A 19,423-nucleotide genomic window follows, 5' to 3' on the forward strand; every position below is an offset into this window, starting at 1 on the left:
TTACTGAAACTAGGGGTGAAGGGGCAAAGAGAACCAGGAAGTTAAACTTTAAAATGGAGAACAAAGAATAAGAGAGTTGAACATACTGACATACTGGTTCTTTGAAGAGAAACTTGGAGTTTACTATATTTAACAGTAAGGGGAAGCTGCCTTCTGCTGCTGGGAGGACAGGCTGCAGCCAGCAAGGGCTGATCCCACCTCAGCTGGGAAGGATTCACCAGGAATAAAGGCGTCTCACAGGTACAGGCAGGTCTCCCACATCGTGCCAGGAGAGACGGGGGAAGCAAGTGTATCTATCTTATCTCAGATTCCCAAGCATCTGCCTCAGCAGGCACCCCATACATATTTAATATATGAATGAGTGAGTGAGTAAATGAATAAATGGATGGGTGGACATTCTAGTCAAGTTATTTGGGAAAGGCCAGTTATGAAGAAGATGCACATTCTAGGGCACATGAGGTCTCTAACAGGGGCCCACCTGAAGCTGCGATGCTATCACCCTATTACCATGGCAGAATAGAGAATGGAAGGTCGGCGGGGGGGTTAAAATTAAAGCCACATCATCAGGGGTGAGGACAGTCACGAGAGTGTGCCATCTTTGAGTCTCAGTATTGGTTTCCTGGGGCTGCCATAACAAAGCACACCACATTCCAGGTGGCTTAAAACAGCAGAAATGGGGGCTGGGCATGGTGGCTCATGGCTGTAATCCCAGCACTTTGGGAGGCAGAGGCGGTAAATCATCTGAGGTTGGGAGTTCGAGACCAGCCTGACCAACATGGAGAAACCCCATCTCTACTACAAAAACTACAAAATTAGCCTGGTGTGGTGGTGCATGCCTGTAATCCCAGCTACTCAGAAAGGTTGAGGCAGAAGAATCGCTTGAACCTAGGAGGCAGGGGCTGCAGTGAACCAAGATCGTGCCACTGCACTCCAGCCTGGAAACAGCAGAAATGGACTCTCTCACGGTTCTGAAGGATACAGCTTCAAGGCATCAGCAGGGCCGCGGTCTCTCTAAAAGCTCTAGGGGAGGATCCTTCCCTGCGTCTTCCAATGTCCGTTGGCTGTCTGCAACCCTTGGCTTATAGCCACATCACTCCGATCTCCACCTCTGATGTCACGTGGCCTTCTCCCTGTGTGCCTCTGTATGTCTGTTTTCTCTTCTGAAGGACACCAGTCATTGGATGAAGGGCCTACCCTCATCCAGTATGATCTCTTGATTGATAACATTTGTAAAGACCCTGTTTCTAAATAAGATCACATACAAGGTTCTAGGGGGACCTCCTCTTGACTGATTATATCTGCAAGGACCCTGTTGCTAAATAAGATCACATTGGAGGTTCTGAGGGGGACATGGATTCTGGGGACACTATTCAGCCTGGTGCAGTAAGTCATGGCGAGCCCTGAACAAATGCCCACTGCGAGAGGCCATCCTTCCGAACTGAGCTGCTTCTGTACAGGGAGCAGCGGGCTTCTTGCTGCACAGCTGAACCCAGGCCCAGAGTTTGAGACAGGCCAGGAGAGAAATCTGTGGTTCCCCATGTGACCTGTTATTTCAAACTCAAATCCCAGAGTACTTTGCACAGGGAGAGGCCTTGGCATTCTTGTTGTTGGGAAAGTAATGATTTAGCACCATTAGCGAGTCACAGAGAGCACAGAAAACAAAACCAGGACAGGGTTAATGGGGAGGAAGTATCTTCTCACATCCACTCACCACCTATGGGATCTGGTGACCTCAGAAATGAGGCAGCCACAGAACAAAATAGCCAAACCTTGGGCAGGGCAAGGAGGAAGAAGGGGAAATTGGGAAAAATGAAGCATGCTGAGCACTAACCATGCACTGGTACTCTACAGACACAGTCATTTAGTCTTCACAGCGTCCCGGATCAGGAATGGAGGGGCTGCTGGAAACTTACAGTCAAAGCAAGAGCAGCCTCTTCTGCTTCCTAGGGGAGTAGCAGAGTTCTTCTCACGGAACTCATGGTTTTGAAAGGCAAGGCGCCAGCTAGCCAGGATGGAAGAAGGTCTCTATCAAAAAAAAAACCCAGACATTCCGCCCACCACCCCAGCCCAGAAGCCCCAGGGAAGGAAGCCAGGGGACAGCAGAGACAGAGATGGAAAATGAGAAGCAGAGACAGATAAGAAAGATCTCCCCAGGGAGAGCACAGTTCTGACGCCAGTGCAGCAGGGCAGCGGGCTAGACCAGGGAGGAAGGCAGTGAGCAACAGATCGGTTCCCCTTGCTGGGATGGCAAGAAAACTCAGGAAGGGAAATGCTGATTGCCTGGGCTGCCCTTTTGTTATCCCCAGACCTTCTGCAATACTCATGCATGCAAATCGGCATCAGTGGAGACTGCTGTTCTAGAACCCAGAGCCACTGGCAGGAAAGACCCAAGGCAACCCAGAGCAGAGCTGGGACCTGCAAGCAGTAGAAGACAGGTGGGTAGCCAACCCAGAGTCCCCAGAATCCCTAGAGGAGGAGATTTGGGATTTCCCATAGGACTGTGAGGAATATTTGCGTTATTTTATTTGAATGTTTTATGAAAGCATGACCACAGAAGTTGAAGGACTCAGCCACACCCCTACAGTGAAGGTATTCCCTCCACTCCATAGGAAAGTAAACCATAGAACATTTGCACAGGCTACCTGAGACCACAGTTGCAGAGGAATAAAAGTGGAATTTGCACCCAGGTCCGAGCTGAGCCAAAGCTCATGACCCTTCTGTCCACCAGGCTTCCCCTGAAAGCAGTGTGAACTCATCTCCTTTTTAAGTCCCTGGCAACCAGAAGAGCTCAGCTGGTACTCAGCAACTCCAAGAAGCTCGTCAACACCCATCAAAAAGACGCTGATGACATCACCCTCAGCAAAAGGAGGCCTAGAATGAGGAAGCCAATGGCTGCTTCATGCCCTCTAATTCCTATCTTTTCAAGAGCCCAGGCCTGGGGCCCAAATGAATGATCAACTCCTTGGCACAAGAGGGTATTCAGACTTAGCAAGCAAAAATGGAAGGGAGCAAAGCAAATCAATTTATGTACAAAGTCTTGCACCCATAGTGACCCAACAGAGCAACAGCCCATCCTTTCTCCAATTTGTTCATCTTGATGGTGGGTGGGGTGACTGGCTGAAACATCATAGCTCAGCAAGACAGGTGGTGGCCTTACAATTAAAATAGCTTTTCAATAATTATGAACTAGTGAACATGGGCTGGGAGGATGTACATATTAGGAGGAAGAATGCAGCGTGTCACCTGCTCCTGGCCAACTTGGAGGACTGACTTCAAGGCACTGCCTTTCGGCAGCTCCTCTGTGCTTGAGGGAGTGGCTCCTGTCCACAGATCTCTGTGCCTGTCACTAGGTTCTCTGAGTTACACCCAAGAACCCTGGACACCTCAGTGCTGTGCAGAGGGAGGACAGTTGCTCAGACCTGGTGACCAGGAAGACGAGGTAGAATGAGTGACAACTTCCCCCAAAGACACCAAAGCCTCACACATTCATAATAGAAGCTATTGGGCATTTCCAGGGGTTCAAGCACAGCCACCTCCCTATCTTGAAGGTCATTTCCTACAATGCTGGGTACCAACTCTGTAGCCTAGTGGGGTAATCATTTGCAAAGCTCACCTGGTCCTTTTAAGAGCCAGGCAGTGTGTAATGCAGTGTTGTTTGCAACAGCAAAAGCTCTGAAAACCATCAAGGCCATGACCATCTGGCCAGTCAGCTGGCACAGTTCTTAACTCGCATTTTTTTATTGTTAAAACTTTATCTTCAGAATTCTCCCCAGGTTCTGATAAGCATAGATATTCAGTGCAAAATGGACTAGTCCATTCAACCTTAGAAAAGAGGACTTTCTTTTACTGTTTTTTATTAATAGCAATCAAATTATTTTTATTTATTTATTTAAGACTGTGTGTGTGTGTGTGTGTGTATCTGAGATAGGGTCTCACTCTGTCACCCAGGCTGGAGTGCAGTGGTTGTGATCTAGGCTCACTGTGACCTCGCCTCCGGGGCTCAGGTGATTCTTGTGCCTCAGCCTCCCAAGTAGCTGGGATTACAGGTGCCCGCCACCATGCTGGGATAATTTTTGTATTTTTAGTAGAGATGAGGTTTCATCATGTTGGTCAGGCTGGTTTTGAATTGCTGACCTCAAATGATCCACCTGCCTCAGCCTTGCAAAGTGCTGGGATTACAGTCGTGAGCCACCGTGCCCTGCCAAATTATTTTTAATTGTGGAAAACTACACATAACATAAATGTTACCATCTTGACCATTTTTCCAGTGTATAGTGCAGTAGTGATGAGTACATACACCTTGCTGTGAAACCACCAGCCATCTCCAGAATGTTTTTTTTTTTTTTTTTTTTTTTTTTTTTTTCTGGAGACGGAGTCTGGCTCTGTCGCCCAGGCTGGAGTGCAGTGGCCGGATCTCGGCTCACTGCAAGCTCCGTCTCCCGGGTTCACGCCATTCTCCTGCCTCAGCCTCCCGAGTAGCTGGGACTACAGGCGCCCGCCACCTCGCCCGGCTAGTTTTTTGTATTTTTTTTAGTAGAGACGGGGTTTCACTGTGTTAGCCAGGATGGTCTCGATCTCCTGACCTCGTGATCCGCCCGTCTCGGCCTCCCAAAGTGCTGGGATTACAGGCTTGAGCCACCGCGCCCGGCCCAGAATGTTTTCATCTTGCAAAACTGACAGTCTTTACCCATTCAACAACAACTCTCCATTTTCTTTTACTTTTGAGCTTTAAAAATTCTATTAATAGACCATGGTATATGGTAATTCACTTTTCAGCTCAAAAAATTTCTGGAAACATTATGCATAGAGTCTTAAAAAGCACCAGCACCCTCATCCGCCCCCGCCGGAGAGTTCACAGGAAGACGGTGAGGGAAGAAAGGGACAGAACAAAGAGACACCGAAGCAAAGGTAAATGAATGTTTCATGAGAAAGAGGCCTGGGAAGTGCAGACTTGGAGAGGCTGCGTTTCAACCACGAGGTCACCTTGGGTAATCCCTGGCCCTGGCCTCAATAACTTTTACAAAGGAATCTCCCTAGCACCAGGGTGATAAGCAAGACTCGTTTTGCGCCCCTGAGCAGCCCCATCCTTGGACATGACCCCATCAGGCAGCATGCATGAACAGCCGCTCCCTTCTAAGCAAACTGCTAAATAACTTCTAGAAAGAAAATGGTCCTTAATATTTGGGGGATGGAAAACAGAACCGTTCTGAGTCCATACATGAATTCAGATTTCACAGTGTAACCCTGACTTTGTGAGGGTTTAAAGGACCTCCAGGGCCCATCTTCAAACACACACACACCAAGAATAACTTCACAGGGAAATATTTATTTCATGAGACTCTTACAGGCTGCCCTTTGCCCTTTGCCAACAACAGATGAATTCCTACCCACAGAGAAAAGCCGCAGGTTACTTTTTCCAGCAAGCAGACCAAGGCTGTGCTGAGCAGAACTCCTGGAGAGCAAGACTCCTGGGCTGGCATCAAGAGGGCCAGAGCCCATAAATGCCTCCCTGAAGATACCTGTGCCCACAGTCGCCCTGTGCTGGAGAACCCGGCAGGTCCAGGATGCCAGGACCGGTCCTGAGGCAATTCCTGCACCAGCCCACCACAGAAGGAGGCCCACATCCACGATCAGGCAGGCCTTCCACATTCTCTCTGCATCTGCCTTGAAACTGGGCACATTCTTCACACCAGCAATCCTACTTATCATAATCTAATTTCAGGAAATAATTGTGGACACACACAAAAGAAGGACAGAGAATTAAGAATGTTCTCTGTGGGGTTGTTTACAGAATCCAGTGATTAGAAACAACTGAACTTCCGACCGTCTGAGGCAGACTGAAAACATGGCATTTTGTCCGTGGGCTAAAGGAGAAGCATCCCAAAGACAGATGGTCTCTAATGGTTTTGATGACATAAAAAAAAAGTTGCACAATTGAATAATTACACATAAATATAAAACAAAATATATATATATATGACCAGTGTGAGGGTAAGCAGTTAGGTAGAAAGATCTGTCTTTCTCACCAATATGAGGTTTGGATTGTAAAAATCTGAGGTTGGCTAGCAAGATCATGAATACTATGGGATTGAGAGAAAAACAATTAAATGACCTTCAGTATGCTTCGAAAATACAGGAAATGTAAGTTCATGGAGAGGGGGTTACTACAGAAACAGCCTGAGAGCTGGTACCCTGCCCCGGGCAGTGCTGGGAGGGTCTAGGAGTCCCAGAGGTAGCCAGCCCCACACCTCACACTGGGCAGGGGTGGGAAGGCCCCACTGGAGAGTTTGGGGGTTGAGCGACGACTGTGCCCCATGTCCCCACTGCCTGCCTGTGTGGATGGACTATAGGTGAATAGGAATGTGAAGGTTCCTATAGGCCCCATGAGGTGATGACGCCCTGTAGGGGGTGATCTCAGGCCAGCCACATTCCCTGGAGATGTGTGTTCAGGATGAAGAGGCTGCGGCCTGCAGGCTTCATCCAGGCACGAGCATAGAATGCCTGAAAGGCCAGGACAGAGCAGCCTGTCCAGAAAAGACATTATCAAAGATGCAGGTGGCACATGTGAATTAAAACCCCTTTTCTTCAAGCCACCCTGAGGTTACCCCCAAATATCATCATGTGAAAATAAGGCAAGTGGAATACTATCTGAATAAGCATTTACTCAAAGACACAGGCTTCCAAGAGCAGTTACTCCATCAGAAAAAGACTATGTTAATGGTTTAGAATGAACTTCTACCACCTCCATACCTCACTGCCACTACCCAGTGTCATGGGATCTGCCAATGACAAATAAATGTGTTCTCCCAAATTTCTACATAATTTTTTTTTCTCACTTCTTAGTGGTAGGTTTCGTCTTAAAATCACAGTAGGCAAAACTGCACTTGGCAAGGGACTTCAGTAGCCCCATTGTTCACTGTGCTTCCCAGTGGGCTTATGGGAAATTTTTATTTATTTTCTTTTTGGTTCACCTATGTTTTCTAAATATTCTACAACAGACATGTATTTTTTTCTACACAAGAAAACAATTGCTTGGTGTATTGTTACTTTTTATCTTTTTATTTTTTTGAGACAGGGTCTCACTCCATCACCCAGGCTGGAGTGCAGTGGTGCGATTTCAGCTCACTGCAGCCTCAACCTCCTAGGCTCAAGCAATCCTCCTGCCTCAGCCTCCCAAGTAGTAGGGAATATAGGCTCACTCCACCATGCCTGGGTAATTCTTAAATTTTATTATTTATTTATTTTTATTTTTGTGGAGACAGGGTCTCCCTTTGTGGCCCAGGCTGGTCTTGAACTTCCAGCCTCAAGTGATCCTTCCTCCTTAGCCTCCCCAAATGCTGGGATTACAGGCGTGAGCTACTGTGCTTGGACTGCTTAGTTTATTTTTATTTGCCTTGGCTGGGCATCTGTTTTCCATCAGTACTCCCACCCTTCAGGAAGCACGGGATGGGGAGGTTGAACTCACCTGGCAGAGGGCAGCCCAGGATCTCCATTCTCATGCAGATGCTCCCATTATCAAACCAGGACCGTGGGTTTATGCGGATGTAGCGGGCCACCATGGGGACGGGCAGCTCGTTGAGAACAGGGATCTCCTTCTCACTGTTTCCTTCAAATATCTATTTATGCTCAAGGAAGAAAAGGAAAATCTTTTAGTGCTTAATTACCAAGAGATAAAGAGTCAGAATTCACTCATTCAACAAGACCTTATTGAGGAAAACCTAATGCGTGCTAGGCATTGAAGAGAAAAGAAGAAATGAATCAGGCCTGGCCCCTACCCGCAGGAAGCCTCCATCTAGTTGGTATGCGGGGAGGGGGTAATTATATATTGTTGGAAAAATCTATCGGTGTCATGGCAAAGGGACAGCTAGAGAGCTTTGGGATTTCAGAAGATGGAGAGGACCAGGCAAAGTTTTGGGGAAAAGGGGCTGTTTGAATTGGCACTGAAGGAAAGCTATTTAGATCTGTAGGGATGAGAGGGTATCCAGAGAAAATGAACAATGAGTGCAGAAGTCTAAATATTGGATTCCTCGGCAGAAGAGCAGCTGGTTCACTTGTACAAGGACACAGGACTGTGTGTAGGGGGTAAGAATGAGAAAGAAGATTGAAAAAGGAGGCCACAGTCAGACTAGTCAGACTGTGTAAGATATTGGATACCATGCTAGGAATACACACTTGAGAATCTGAGGAAGAGAGTGACAGGATCAGGACTAAGCTGGAGCTAATCATGGAACTGAAAGGCCAAGGTCACGAAATGAAGTTAGGAAACTATTAAGAAGAGCTGCAAGAGGCCCCAGCATGCATGCAACTTCCAGGGCTACCTTGCAAATTACATAAGAGGCTGTATCCCTGCAGTTCCCTGATGGGAGTAAAAAGGCTGAATTTTACATTAGCTCTAAATAAATGTGTGTCACTTGCTGCTGGGCTTCAGGGCATGGGAAGGGGTCTCTGTCCATCAGACCCTCATGGTAGGTTTGAGTTGACACAGAATCCACAAATCTCCAAATAATTGATCATACATTGCCTCTCTTTGCAAAACTCCACCCAGCCAGGCACCAAAGGCATGGTTAGATGGAGGATGAGACTCACCATGTCTCCAGATCCATTCTTAACAGTGACCCACGTGTGGCTGTCATTGCTCACCATGACCTTATACGATGTCACCCAGTCACTCCTACGAGAAAATAAAACATCATCAAGACTATACACTTTAAAATGTTTATTTTTCCATGAAGAGGTTTAGAGGTGAGGAGAGCAGGTGCCAGAGGCAGACAGCACTGGGTCAAACCCTGGTTCCAGGACATTTACAGCTCTGTGACCTCAGCCAGGTACCTAACTGACCCATCTATGCTGCTATTTATTCATCCATAATATGGGAATCATAAAAGCATCAACCTTAAAGAATTAACATAAGCCTTAGTTTAATGCCCTTTAATCACTTAGAACATGGCCTAGCCCCTAGTCATCACTGTTGATCACACACATAAAGATATACAAATGGGCATCTATCTTTTTGCATTGAACACCTACATCACACCCAAGAAACTTAACAGAAAAATAATCTCAGTAAAGATTGCAAACTGGTCTAAAAATTTTGGTTGGGAAGCTGATTTGGGAATGTAACAAATGAGATTTTACTCATCACAAAAATAAAATCTTGAGTCTCTAAGAGATACTGGGTTTCTCCTTGGCTGTCACAGCCACACAGAAAATCCCCACCCCAGGAAGAATGCAGTGATGGCTGGACCTAAAGCCGTACACCCATCATCACACCCCACTGCACAGAAATTTCTGGGGGTAAAATCGACATAATTTGACTTTCCAGAGTGGAGGTCAACCTGATAGCCTTGGCAAGAAAAGTGACCTATACCTTTTTTTCTCACTGCCTCAGTTTTTTATAATGTTAGTTGTTGAACAATATAGGAAAGTCTTCCTGAGTACTCACCCCCCTGTAATTTTGTAAATACTGGAACTAAGCAGCAATTTACCAGATTTTTTGTTTTTTGTTTTGAAAATTCTGCCCATTAAAGTATTTGGAATCTTTTTCCTACTTGCCTGCTTGCCCTCAGGATTGAGATCTATCCAAATAAGGTTTTGAGTTTCCTATCTGAATTTATACTGCCCAGTAGAGTTTATTTCAAAAGAACAGCTGGTTCTATGCAATCTGGTTCATCCGACTGACTTGTCATGAAAATGATTCTTAGGTGCTTTTATACATGCTTGGAAACAAACCCTCACCTCACACCTTCTCTTCTTCTCCTCTCTCCTCCCCACCAGCTCTGTCTGAATACCTATTAGAAGCCAGAATAGATCACACATCACATTCCTCCTCTGATAGCCACCACTGTGAGCCCAGCGCTGTGGAGGGAGATACACTGGCATTGCCTTAACAAGAAAAGCACCTCAGTGACAGCTCCTTCCTTTTCCCTGGAAAATTATCCACACCCAAAATAGCAACCTGTTTCCCACATACAAATAATTTCCAAATGACTTGTAGCTGCCATTCCCTTTGCTGTCTGTTTTTCAGCTGATTAGGCCCGAGGGTGATACAGCAAGACAGACAACAGAGGCGGGAGCTGTATCCTGCCAAGACAGAGGTGATGAATGTAGGAAACCCCTCGGTCAAGAGAAGCACAAGACAATAAGAGGGGAGTAGAGAGAAAAAGAAAAAGAAGTTCTCCAACGAAAATGAGGGGCGGGGAAAAAAAGGAAATGAAAGCCAAGTCATAATTTCTCAAACTCAAACTAAAACAATTTAAAAAAAAAAGAATACTAATCCCCTACTTATGTTTGAATTATAATTGTTTCTGTGGCTCAGAACTATCTTCTGAACTGCAAAGCTACATCATATCTTCTTGCCTAGTTGACCCCTCCACTTAACGTCCCTGTGACATCTCAAATTCAACTTGCTTTAAACGAACTGATTCACACCTTCTGCTCTACACCATGACCGTAGCAGTCCACCAGAGGCCCTGCCCCAGGAAAGGTACTGCCATCCACCCAGGGAGGCCAAAATCCCAGTGTTAGCCTGGGTGTCCCACCTTCCCTTCCTCCCTGATATGGTTTGCCTGTGTCCTCACCCAAATTTCATATTGAATTGTAGCTCCCATAATCCCCAAGTGTTGTGGGAGGGACCCGGTGGGAGGTAATTAAATCATGGGGACAGGTTCTTCCCATCTCATTCTCATGAGAGTGAATAAGTCTCACAAGATCTGATGGTTTTGTAAAGGGCAGTTTCCCTGCACATGCTCTCTTGCCTGCAGCCATGTAAGACATGACTGCTTCTCTTTTGCTTTCCACCATGATTGTGAGGCCTCCCCAGCCATGTGGAACTGTGAGTCCATTAAGTCTCTTTTTCTTCATAAGTTACCTAGTCTTGGATATTTCTCCATAGCAGTAGGAAAACAGACTGATATATTCCCCTATATTGAATCCATCACCAACTTCTGTCAATTTTAACTCCCACATTTTTAAGAATGTATCCAACTCTCTCCACCTCCCCTGCCACCACCCCAGTTCACTCTCTCAGGCCCCCGGCATCTAAATTGCTCCCCCACCTATGTTGCAGGCAAGAGCTTACTTTTCTAATGAAATATTATCATGTCATCCCTGCTTAAAATAGCTTTTATTTTAAGTATTCTCATATTAAGCATTGTGCTATCTTAGTATTAACAAAATCCTCATCACACTCTACTGGACCCTTGCTTGCCTTGTGTTCTCTGTGTTCTTTCTTTCAATTCCTGATACTGTTTATACTCTCTCTTGCCCCAGGGCCTTTGCACATACTGCTGTATCTGTCTGAACCCCTCCTCTTCTCTCCTCCTCTGTCTGCCTTTAAATTATTCAGACCCCAAACCAAATAAAAAAGCTAGTCCTAACCCTTCGATCTAGCCAATTTCTTTTCTTGTATGCTTTCTTTCATAGTTTAATTCAGTTTGTAATTTCATACTCCTTTCTGGAATTACCTGATACTGTCATTCTCTCCCACTGAGGTATAAGCATCTCACAGATGGAGAAAGGAGGGCCCATGGCACTTGGAAGACAGAAAGGATGCTGGTGCCCCAGGAGAGCAGAGGAAGGGACAGGGGCGCAGAGGCCAGGGCATGGTGGGCTTTTAGGCCATTTGATAGGAGTGGAACTTCCTCTGCCGGGCAGTAAGGAGCTACCCCTCTTGAAGTTCACCAAGGGTGGTCAAAGTACCTGAAGACCAGTTAGAAAGTCTCTGCTTCCAAAAATTCCACCGTAATAGAATGCGTGCCAATCAGAGGCTGTCCTTGTTTTTTCCCTGTTTAGAAAACTAACTCCCCTTTCTACCACCTTTGAATCACTGCTGAAATAAGCGTGATCACAGATGGGTCCTCTTGTCACAGGTTTATGAAGACTTTGTTCATTTTGTTTCAGGCCTAGTTTCATCTTTGACAATTCTTATCATTGCTTATAATTATGCTTTATTCATTCTCACTGCTTTCTACTACTCTACTCTGAGAACAGTCACCATAATTTTTTTTATCCATTTTATTGCTAATGGGGATTTGAGTAGTTTCCAGTTTAGATTATTAGGAAGAGTGCTTCTGTGAACATTCTTGCATGTATCTTTCAGTGAATTTATATAAAAATTCTGTTTGGTGTATAATTAGGAGTGGAATTGCTAGGTCATAGGGTCAGAGGGTAGATGTATGTTCATATACCTATGTTCAGCTGCAGTATTTTCCAAATTAATTATACCTATTTGTACTCAGACCAGCAATAAACAAGAGTCTGGTTGTTCCACGCTCTTATTGACACTCGATAGTATCTTCTTTTTTTATTTTAGCCATTCTTGATGGATGTATCCTTTTATCTCATTGTTGATTTATTTTAATTTGCTTGGTGACTAATGAAGTTCAATATTTTGTATGTTCATTGGGTATTTGAATACCATCTTTTGAGAAGTGCCTACTCAAGTTTTCCCCCTGTTTCAATTAGGTTGTCTGTCTTTCTCACATTGATTTATAGAGCTCTTTATACATTCTAGATATAAGTTGAATAATATATACATATATTGCAAATATCTCCCCCAATCTGTCTTCCTTTTAATTCTCTTTGTAGTATCTTTCTTTTCTTTTTTTTTTTTTTTTTTTGAGACAGGGTATCGCTCTGTCATCCAGACTGGAGCCTCCCAGGCTCAAGCAATCCACCCACTTCAGAGTCTCTCAAGTAGCTGGGACTACAGACATGCACCTCATCTTTGTTTTTTTTTTTTTTTTTTTTTTTTTGGAGAGATGGGGTTTTGCCATGTTGCCCAGGCTTGTCTCAAACTCCTGGGCTCAAGTGATCTACCCACCTTGGCCTCCCAAAATGCTGGGATTACAGGTGTGTGCCAACACGCCCAGCCTATGGTGTCTTTTGATGAAAAAAAAATTCTTAATATAATCCAATCTTAGCCATTTTTTTCTTTATGGCTTCAGTATTTTTGCTCTTTTCAATAAATTTTTGCCTACTCCAAGATGATAAAGATATTAACTGATGTTTTCTTCTAAAAAATTTTATTGTTTTACCTTTCACATTTAAGATCTGCAATCCATTTGGAGTCGATTATCGTATAGTGTGAGGGGTCAAGATACATGGTTTTCTTTTGTTTTTGTTTGTTTTTTTGAGACAGAGTCTCTCTCTGTCACTCAGGCTGGAGTGCAGTGGTGCGATCTTGGCTCACTGCAGCCTCTGCCTCCTGGGTTCAAGCGATTCTCCTGCCTCAGCCTCCTGAGTAGTTGGGACTACAGGCGAGTGCCACCAGGCCCAGCTAATTTTTTGTATTTTTAGTAGAGAGTGGGTTTCACCATGTTTGCCAGGATGGTCTTGATGTCCTGACCTCATGATCTGCCTGCCTCAGCCTCCCAAAGTGTTGGGATTTACAGGCATGAACCACCACACCCGGCCCAAGATACATGGTTTTCTATATGGGCTTCCAGCTGACCTAGAACCATTTATATGGTTATTTTCCTATTGCACCAGAGTGGCAATTTGCTATAAATCATGTGACTGTATATGTCTAGATATATTTCTGGATGCTCTATTCTGTTCTGTTGGTCTATTTCTTATCCTATCCTAAATCTGTCTTATCTAATGTTAATTAATATTAGCATATTAATAACATTAATACATTTTCTCACTTTGTTTTTGCTTTTCAAAGTTGCCTTCACTATTCTTAGATCTTTGCAGTCCTATATGCATTTTAAATTCAGCTTGTCAATTTCTAAAACAAAGCCTCTGGATTTTAATTGGGTTAACGTTGAATATATACACCAATTTTGGGGGAATTGACCTCTTTACAATATTAAATCTTCCCATCTATAAACATGGTATATGATCCTCTTTATTTAGGTCTTCTCTAATTTATCTTTTGCTAGCTTTATTCCTGGGTACCTGATTTTTTAAATGATTTTACGTGATATCACTTTAAATTTTACTTCCTCATTTATTGCTGATATGTAGACACATAGATGCTTTTTGTATGTTGACTTTGTACCCAGCTACCTTGCTAACTTATTAATTAGGTCTAATAGTTTGTGGGCTCCTTTGGATGTTTTTATGAATATGATGATATTACAATGACAGTTCTGATTCTTTATTTCCAGTCATTAGGTCCTCTATTTCTTCTTCTTGCCTTATTATACTGGCTAAGATGTTCAGTCCAATGCTGAAAGAAGTGAATAACAGACATCCCAATCTCATTCGTGACATCCAAGGGAAGGTTTCTATATTTCACCACTGAGTAAGATGCTTCCTGTAGGACTTTTTCTACTTTTTTTCTTTTTTTGTTTGTTTTTATTTTAATCAAGTATGAGTTCATTCTTTTTCACATAACAACAGAGTCTGGATGTTTGATGCTGCTGGCACTTATTCAGCTAGTCGACTGTGTAAGAATTCGTTTTTCATACTCATTATCTCCAAGTTCTACGTGGATGTTGCAAGAGGACTTATGACACATTCATTTTACATACTTGTCATCTCAGATTTCTAAGAGGACATCCATATGCTTTCATTCTTCATATTGTCTCAGAGTTCTAAAAAACATCAAGATGTTTGCATTTTCGTATGTATTGTCTTTAGGTTGTAACACAGTGATTTCAGCTCTGTATCATGTCCATATTCAAAAATATTAAATCAGTTACAAATATTACAAATTATAAATTTTTAAAATGACTTATTTCCTTCCTGGTGCATTCTTTAAGTTTGATTTACAATTCTTTTTATTTAGTTTCTTGAGGTCACTCGTCAGGTTTTCTTCTTTTCTAATATAGCATTTCAGGTTATGATGTTCCCTCTGAGCACTCTTTAGTTTCATGTCATTAATTTCGATAGGTCATATATTCTTTGTCATTTAGTTCAAAATATTAATTCTTATTGTGATTTATTCTTTGATTACAAACTATTTAGAAGTGTATTGTTTAATGTCTAGGTACTAGATATTTTCCAGTTACTTTTTTATTATTGATTTCTAGTTTAATTCCATTGTGGACAGAGAACATACTTTAAATTATGTCAGCTCTTTGGTTTCTCTTGAGGTTTCATTTATGGCTCAGTATATGGTCAATTTTGGCAAATGTTCTATGTGGACTTCAAAAGAATATTGGCTCTGTAATTGTTGGATGCAATGTTCCATACAAATAATTTTGATCATTCAAAATTGATCACTGCCAATATTAAGATTGAAAAAAAATCACAAAATAATCAGATTTTGATTATTCTAGTTTCTCTCTATTAACTTATTAGTTATATACTCACAATATTCTTTTCAGAATTCTCTTAAGATTATAATATGCATCCTTGATTACTATAATCTTATTCAAATGATAATTTCTACTACATCCATGGTAATGCTAGAACTCCACAACACTTCAAGTCCATTTACCCCTCCAGCTTTTGCATTATTTTGGAATTCATTTTCAATTCCATATGTATTTTAAATTTTATAAAATATTCCTACTATTGTTTTGTGTAGTTAATGTTTATAAACCTACTCATTTACCCTTTCTGGTACTCTTCATTAATTTTGCATTTCCACGTTTCTACCTGAGATCATTTTCTTTCTGCCTGAAGAGTGCCTTTGCTATTTTTTTTAAACCAAGTAGGCTGATAGTAAACTTTTTCAGTTTTTGTTGTCTGAATATGGCTTCTTCATTTCATCATTTTTGAATGATATTTTTGCTGGGAATTCTAGATTGATGTTTATTTTCTTTCAGCATTTTAAAATTTTGATGTTATTAGCTTGTGAGGCATTGTTTTTCTATATAAACACACACATGTTGAAACTACTGTTGTGCAATAAGAGTAAACATGCAATAAGAGTATGAGTAGAAAAATGAGTGTCAGCCATTTTAGCTTGAATCCAGCTTTGTTGTTTACTAACTACATAAGCTTGGCAAGCTACCTAGCCTTTTGAAAATAATAAAGCTATCTACAAGGACAGTATATATTAATGCATGAACTGAGAGATGTTATAGTATACTGGTTAATACCCCAGGCTTTGACATTAAGAAGGCTGTATTAGTCCATTCTCACATTGCTATAAAGATCCTACCCAAGACTAGGTAATTTTTAAAGGAAAGATATTTAATTGACTGACAGTTCTGCATGGCTGGTGAGGCCCCAAGAAACTTACAATCATGGTGGAAGGCAAAGAGGAACAAAGCCTGTCTTACATGGCGGCAGGAGAGAGAGAGAGTGCACAGGAGAAACTGTCACTTATAAAACCATCATATTTCATGACAACTCACTATCATGAGAACAGCATGGGGGAAACTGCCCCCCGATCTAGTCACCTCCCACCACATCCCTCCCCTACATGTAGGGATTACAATTCAAGATGAGATTTGGGTGGGGACACAGAACCAAACCATATCAAAGACCAAACTGAAATTCTAGTTCTTCCACTTACTAGCTGCAACCCATGTGACAGCAGTGTGTCTACTGAGCCCCAGCTGTAAGATAAGGTAACAACTCTGCCTCCTTGTATAGTGAGCAGGGATTGAATGGGGTAATGCAAGTAGTCTGAGCACAGTACCTGGCACATAGTGACTGTTCCATAAATAGGAGCTATTAATAAGAACAAAGAAATTATACACTGCCAGATGCCATACCAACATATAGGATTACTATTAACGTTGAACTGGGACATAATTCAGCTGCTCCCTCCAAACGCTTCCAGGGAGTGGATCTTCACACTGACCCCTTTGTGCCCTTGTAATGGAAATGTTCCGCCACTGCCATGAAGAAAGTAATAATTAATTAAATCTTCATTAAAATAATGAAGGTTGGTAATCCAGGGTGATAGAAGAGATACTTGCCAATCATTATGATGTTGTGGCAGGACTGAATTGTGTCTTAAAGCTCTACCTACATGAAAAAGTTAAAGCATTATGGGATGTGTGGTAAATCCTGCTCCTCTCCCTGCAGCTACTAGCTTCTGGGAATATAAAGTTAAATTATACAACATCCCTTTACTCAAGCTTTTTACAGGTTGATGATGAAGACAAGAAATTAATCTGGAAATTTCAAGAGAGCGTGATCAAGTGCTGTGATGAGACAAGTACAGCAAGTTGTGGGAGGGCAGAGGAAGTCTGCATCGCTTAGAAGGAAAAGGAGGCAGAGAAGGTTTGTGATAAAGATAGTCCTGATCTAACATAAAAGCTGATTATGTTATTCTTTTGTGACAGGCAAATCCATTGTCATTAAAGAGCCTCAGAACACTGAAGCTATAATGTCACTGCTTCCTGGTCTTCTAATCTTCAGGGAAAGTTTAAAAACCATGGCACTGTTGTGGCTTTTTTCCATTTCCCTCAAATAGACTATTCCACATCACAAAACCACCTTGACATTTAATTCTCTCCAACTGGAGGTTACGAACTCCAAGCAATGTAGTCCAAATAAAGAAATGTTTGTGTCAAAGATTTCTTGACTGTGGAATGAGGAGAGGCTTCTATGAGTTGCAGCCAGCTCCCTCACTTAAAAAATTTAAAAACAAAATACCTTTGTATGATATTACCACATTGTCCTCCAATCCAGCTTTCCTTCAAATCAGAAAAACAGAGGAGGTAGACCATAATAGAAAAAGTTAGAATATATTTAGACACTTTACTACATGATGCTAATATGGTTTAATTTAAAAACAAAGAATATCTATCATCAACAAAAAGACAGATTCTACTAGTGTACAACCAGTTTCTGGTGACATCAAAACAAATGCTTAAAACCATCAGTGGGCTTGTGAGCAAGTAAAGAAACTCTCCAATGGGGCAAACAACAACCACAAAAACCAGTTGTTAGCTGAAAAAAAGGATAGTGAGTAATGCACAAACACAAAAGCCAGGGTAGCCCCAGGGAAAATGCATCTAACAGTGCTAGGATCAGAGTACTAAGCCTGAGAATCATCAAAAGCTAGGGAAGTTGAACTTGAGACTTTTCCAGGACTCTGAAAAGGGGCTAAAAGATCTCAGCACAGTGGTATCCACTGGTTCCCAATAGAAGCACACACGAATCCCCTCAAAAGAAAAGAATCTTCAACCTAGGCTCTTGGAGGTTTCAGCAGGTACAATTAAGTAGTCACTGAATTAAGAACGACTATTTATACAATTTTTTAAAAATCATTAAACACACAAGAAAACATTCTCCATGAGGAAAAGGCAGCATAAACAAAAAGCAACAAACCTACAAAAGAACTTCTGATTTTGTAATTATCACATTTTATAATTTTCCTTTAGCAAAGATTTATATAGTACCTAGCACATCAGATGCCTTGGGAAGCACTTCACAAATACTGTAGTCCCCCCTCATCCATAGTTTCCTTTTCTACCGACTGTAGTAACTTTAAGTCTGAAAATATTAAGTGGAAAATTCCAGAAGTGAACAATTCATAAGTTTTAAACTGCATCATTTTGAGTAGCATGATGATATAGCACGGCATCCTATACCATCCCGCTCTATCCTGCCCAAGATGTAAATCGCCCCTTTGTCTAGCACATCCATGCTGTATAGGCTTCCCGCCCATTAGTCACTTAGTGGCCTTTTCAGTTATCAGATCAACTGACATGATATGGCAGTGCTTATGTTCAAGTAACCTTTATTTTACTTAAGAATGGCCCCAAAGTGCAAGAAGTAGAGATGCTGGCAATTCAGACACACCAAAGACAAGCCATAAAGTGTTTCCTTTAAATGAAAAGGTGAAAGTTCTCAACTTAATAATGAAAGAAGAAAAAATAGGGTATGCTAAGATTGCTAACATCTATAGTAAGAACCAGTCTTCTATCAGTGAAATTGTGAAGAAGAAAAAAGAAATTGATGTTAGTTTTGCTGTTGTACCTCAAACTGCAAAAGTTAGTCATAGTGCTTGATAAGTACTTAGTGAAGATAGAAAAGGCAGTAATTTGTGTTTATCATGTGCCAGGTCCCACTCCAAGATATATAAATAGATATAAATATACTTATGTAAATAGATACAGACATACTCACATATATACATATATAGATAGATATAGATACATATACACACATACATATACCTAAATTGATTTAAGTATCACTACAATGCTATGAGGTAGGTATTATTATCTCCATTTTACAGATGAAGAACTTGAGACACATAGGAATCCTATTATTGTTAAGGAAGTATTAATTTATTACAAATTAATAATATTAAATAATATACTTATTTCAAATTTGCTCAGTATACCTGGTAAAATTCCAAGAGTAAAAACTGAAATAATAGAGTGTGTTATGCAAAACCAGCCTAATGGAAAAACCAAGCAAGGTGGGAAAACTCAGATTATATAAAAGAAAAGTAAAAAGAATAACAGAGAGAAAGCAGAAATAAATCAAATTATAAAAACTATCACACAAATATAAATAGATTAGTTAATAGATCATTATGTTGGATTAAAAATTACAAATA

At 41.8% G+C, this 19,423-nt stretch overlaps 1 protein-coding gene across 2 annotated transcripts in view; it reads right to left on the bottom strand.

The window, feature by feature from the left end:
* The window catches only part of CPXM2 (carboxypeptidase X, M14 family member 2), a 145,338-nt gene that overhangs the window by 44,398 nt on the left and 81,517 nt on the right, over positions 1-19,423 (bottom strand). For both annotated transcript variants that reach the window (XM_050803722.1, XM_050803723.1), the window contains 2 exons: positions 8,587-8,671; positions 7,466-7,616 (listed from right to left, as the gene is read on the bottom strand). In XM_050803722.1, the coding sequence (XP_050659679.1) occupies positions 7,466-7,616; positions 8,587-8,671 (236 nt within the window). The remainder of the gene's footprint in view (positions 1-7,465; positions 7,617-8,586; positions 8,672-19,423) is intronic.

The sequence above is a fragment of the Macaca thibetana genome, chromosome 9, assembly GCF_024542745.1.
Source record: "Macaca thibetana thibetana isolate TM-01 chromosome 9, ASM2454274v1, whole genome shotgun sequence".
Classification (NCBI taxonomy): Eukaryota; Metazoa; Chordata; class Mammalia; order Primates; family Cercopithecidae; genus Macaca; species Macaca thibetana.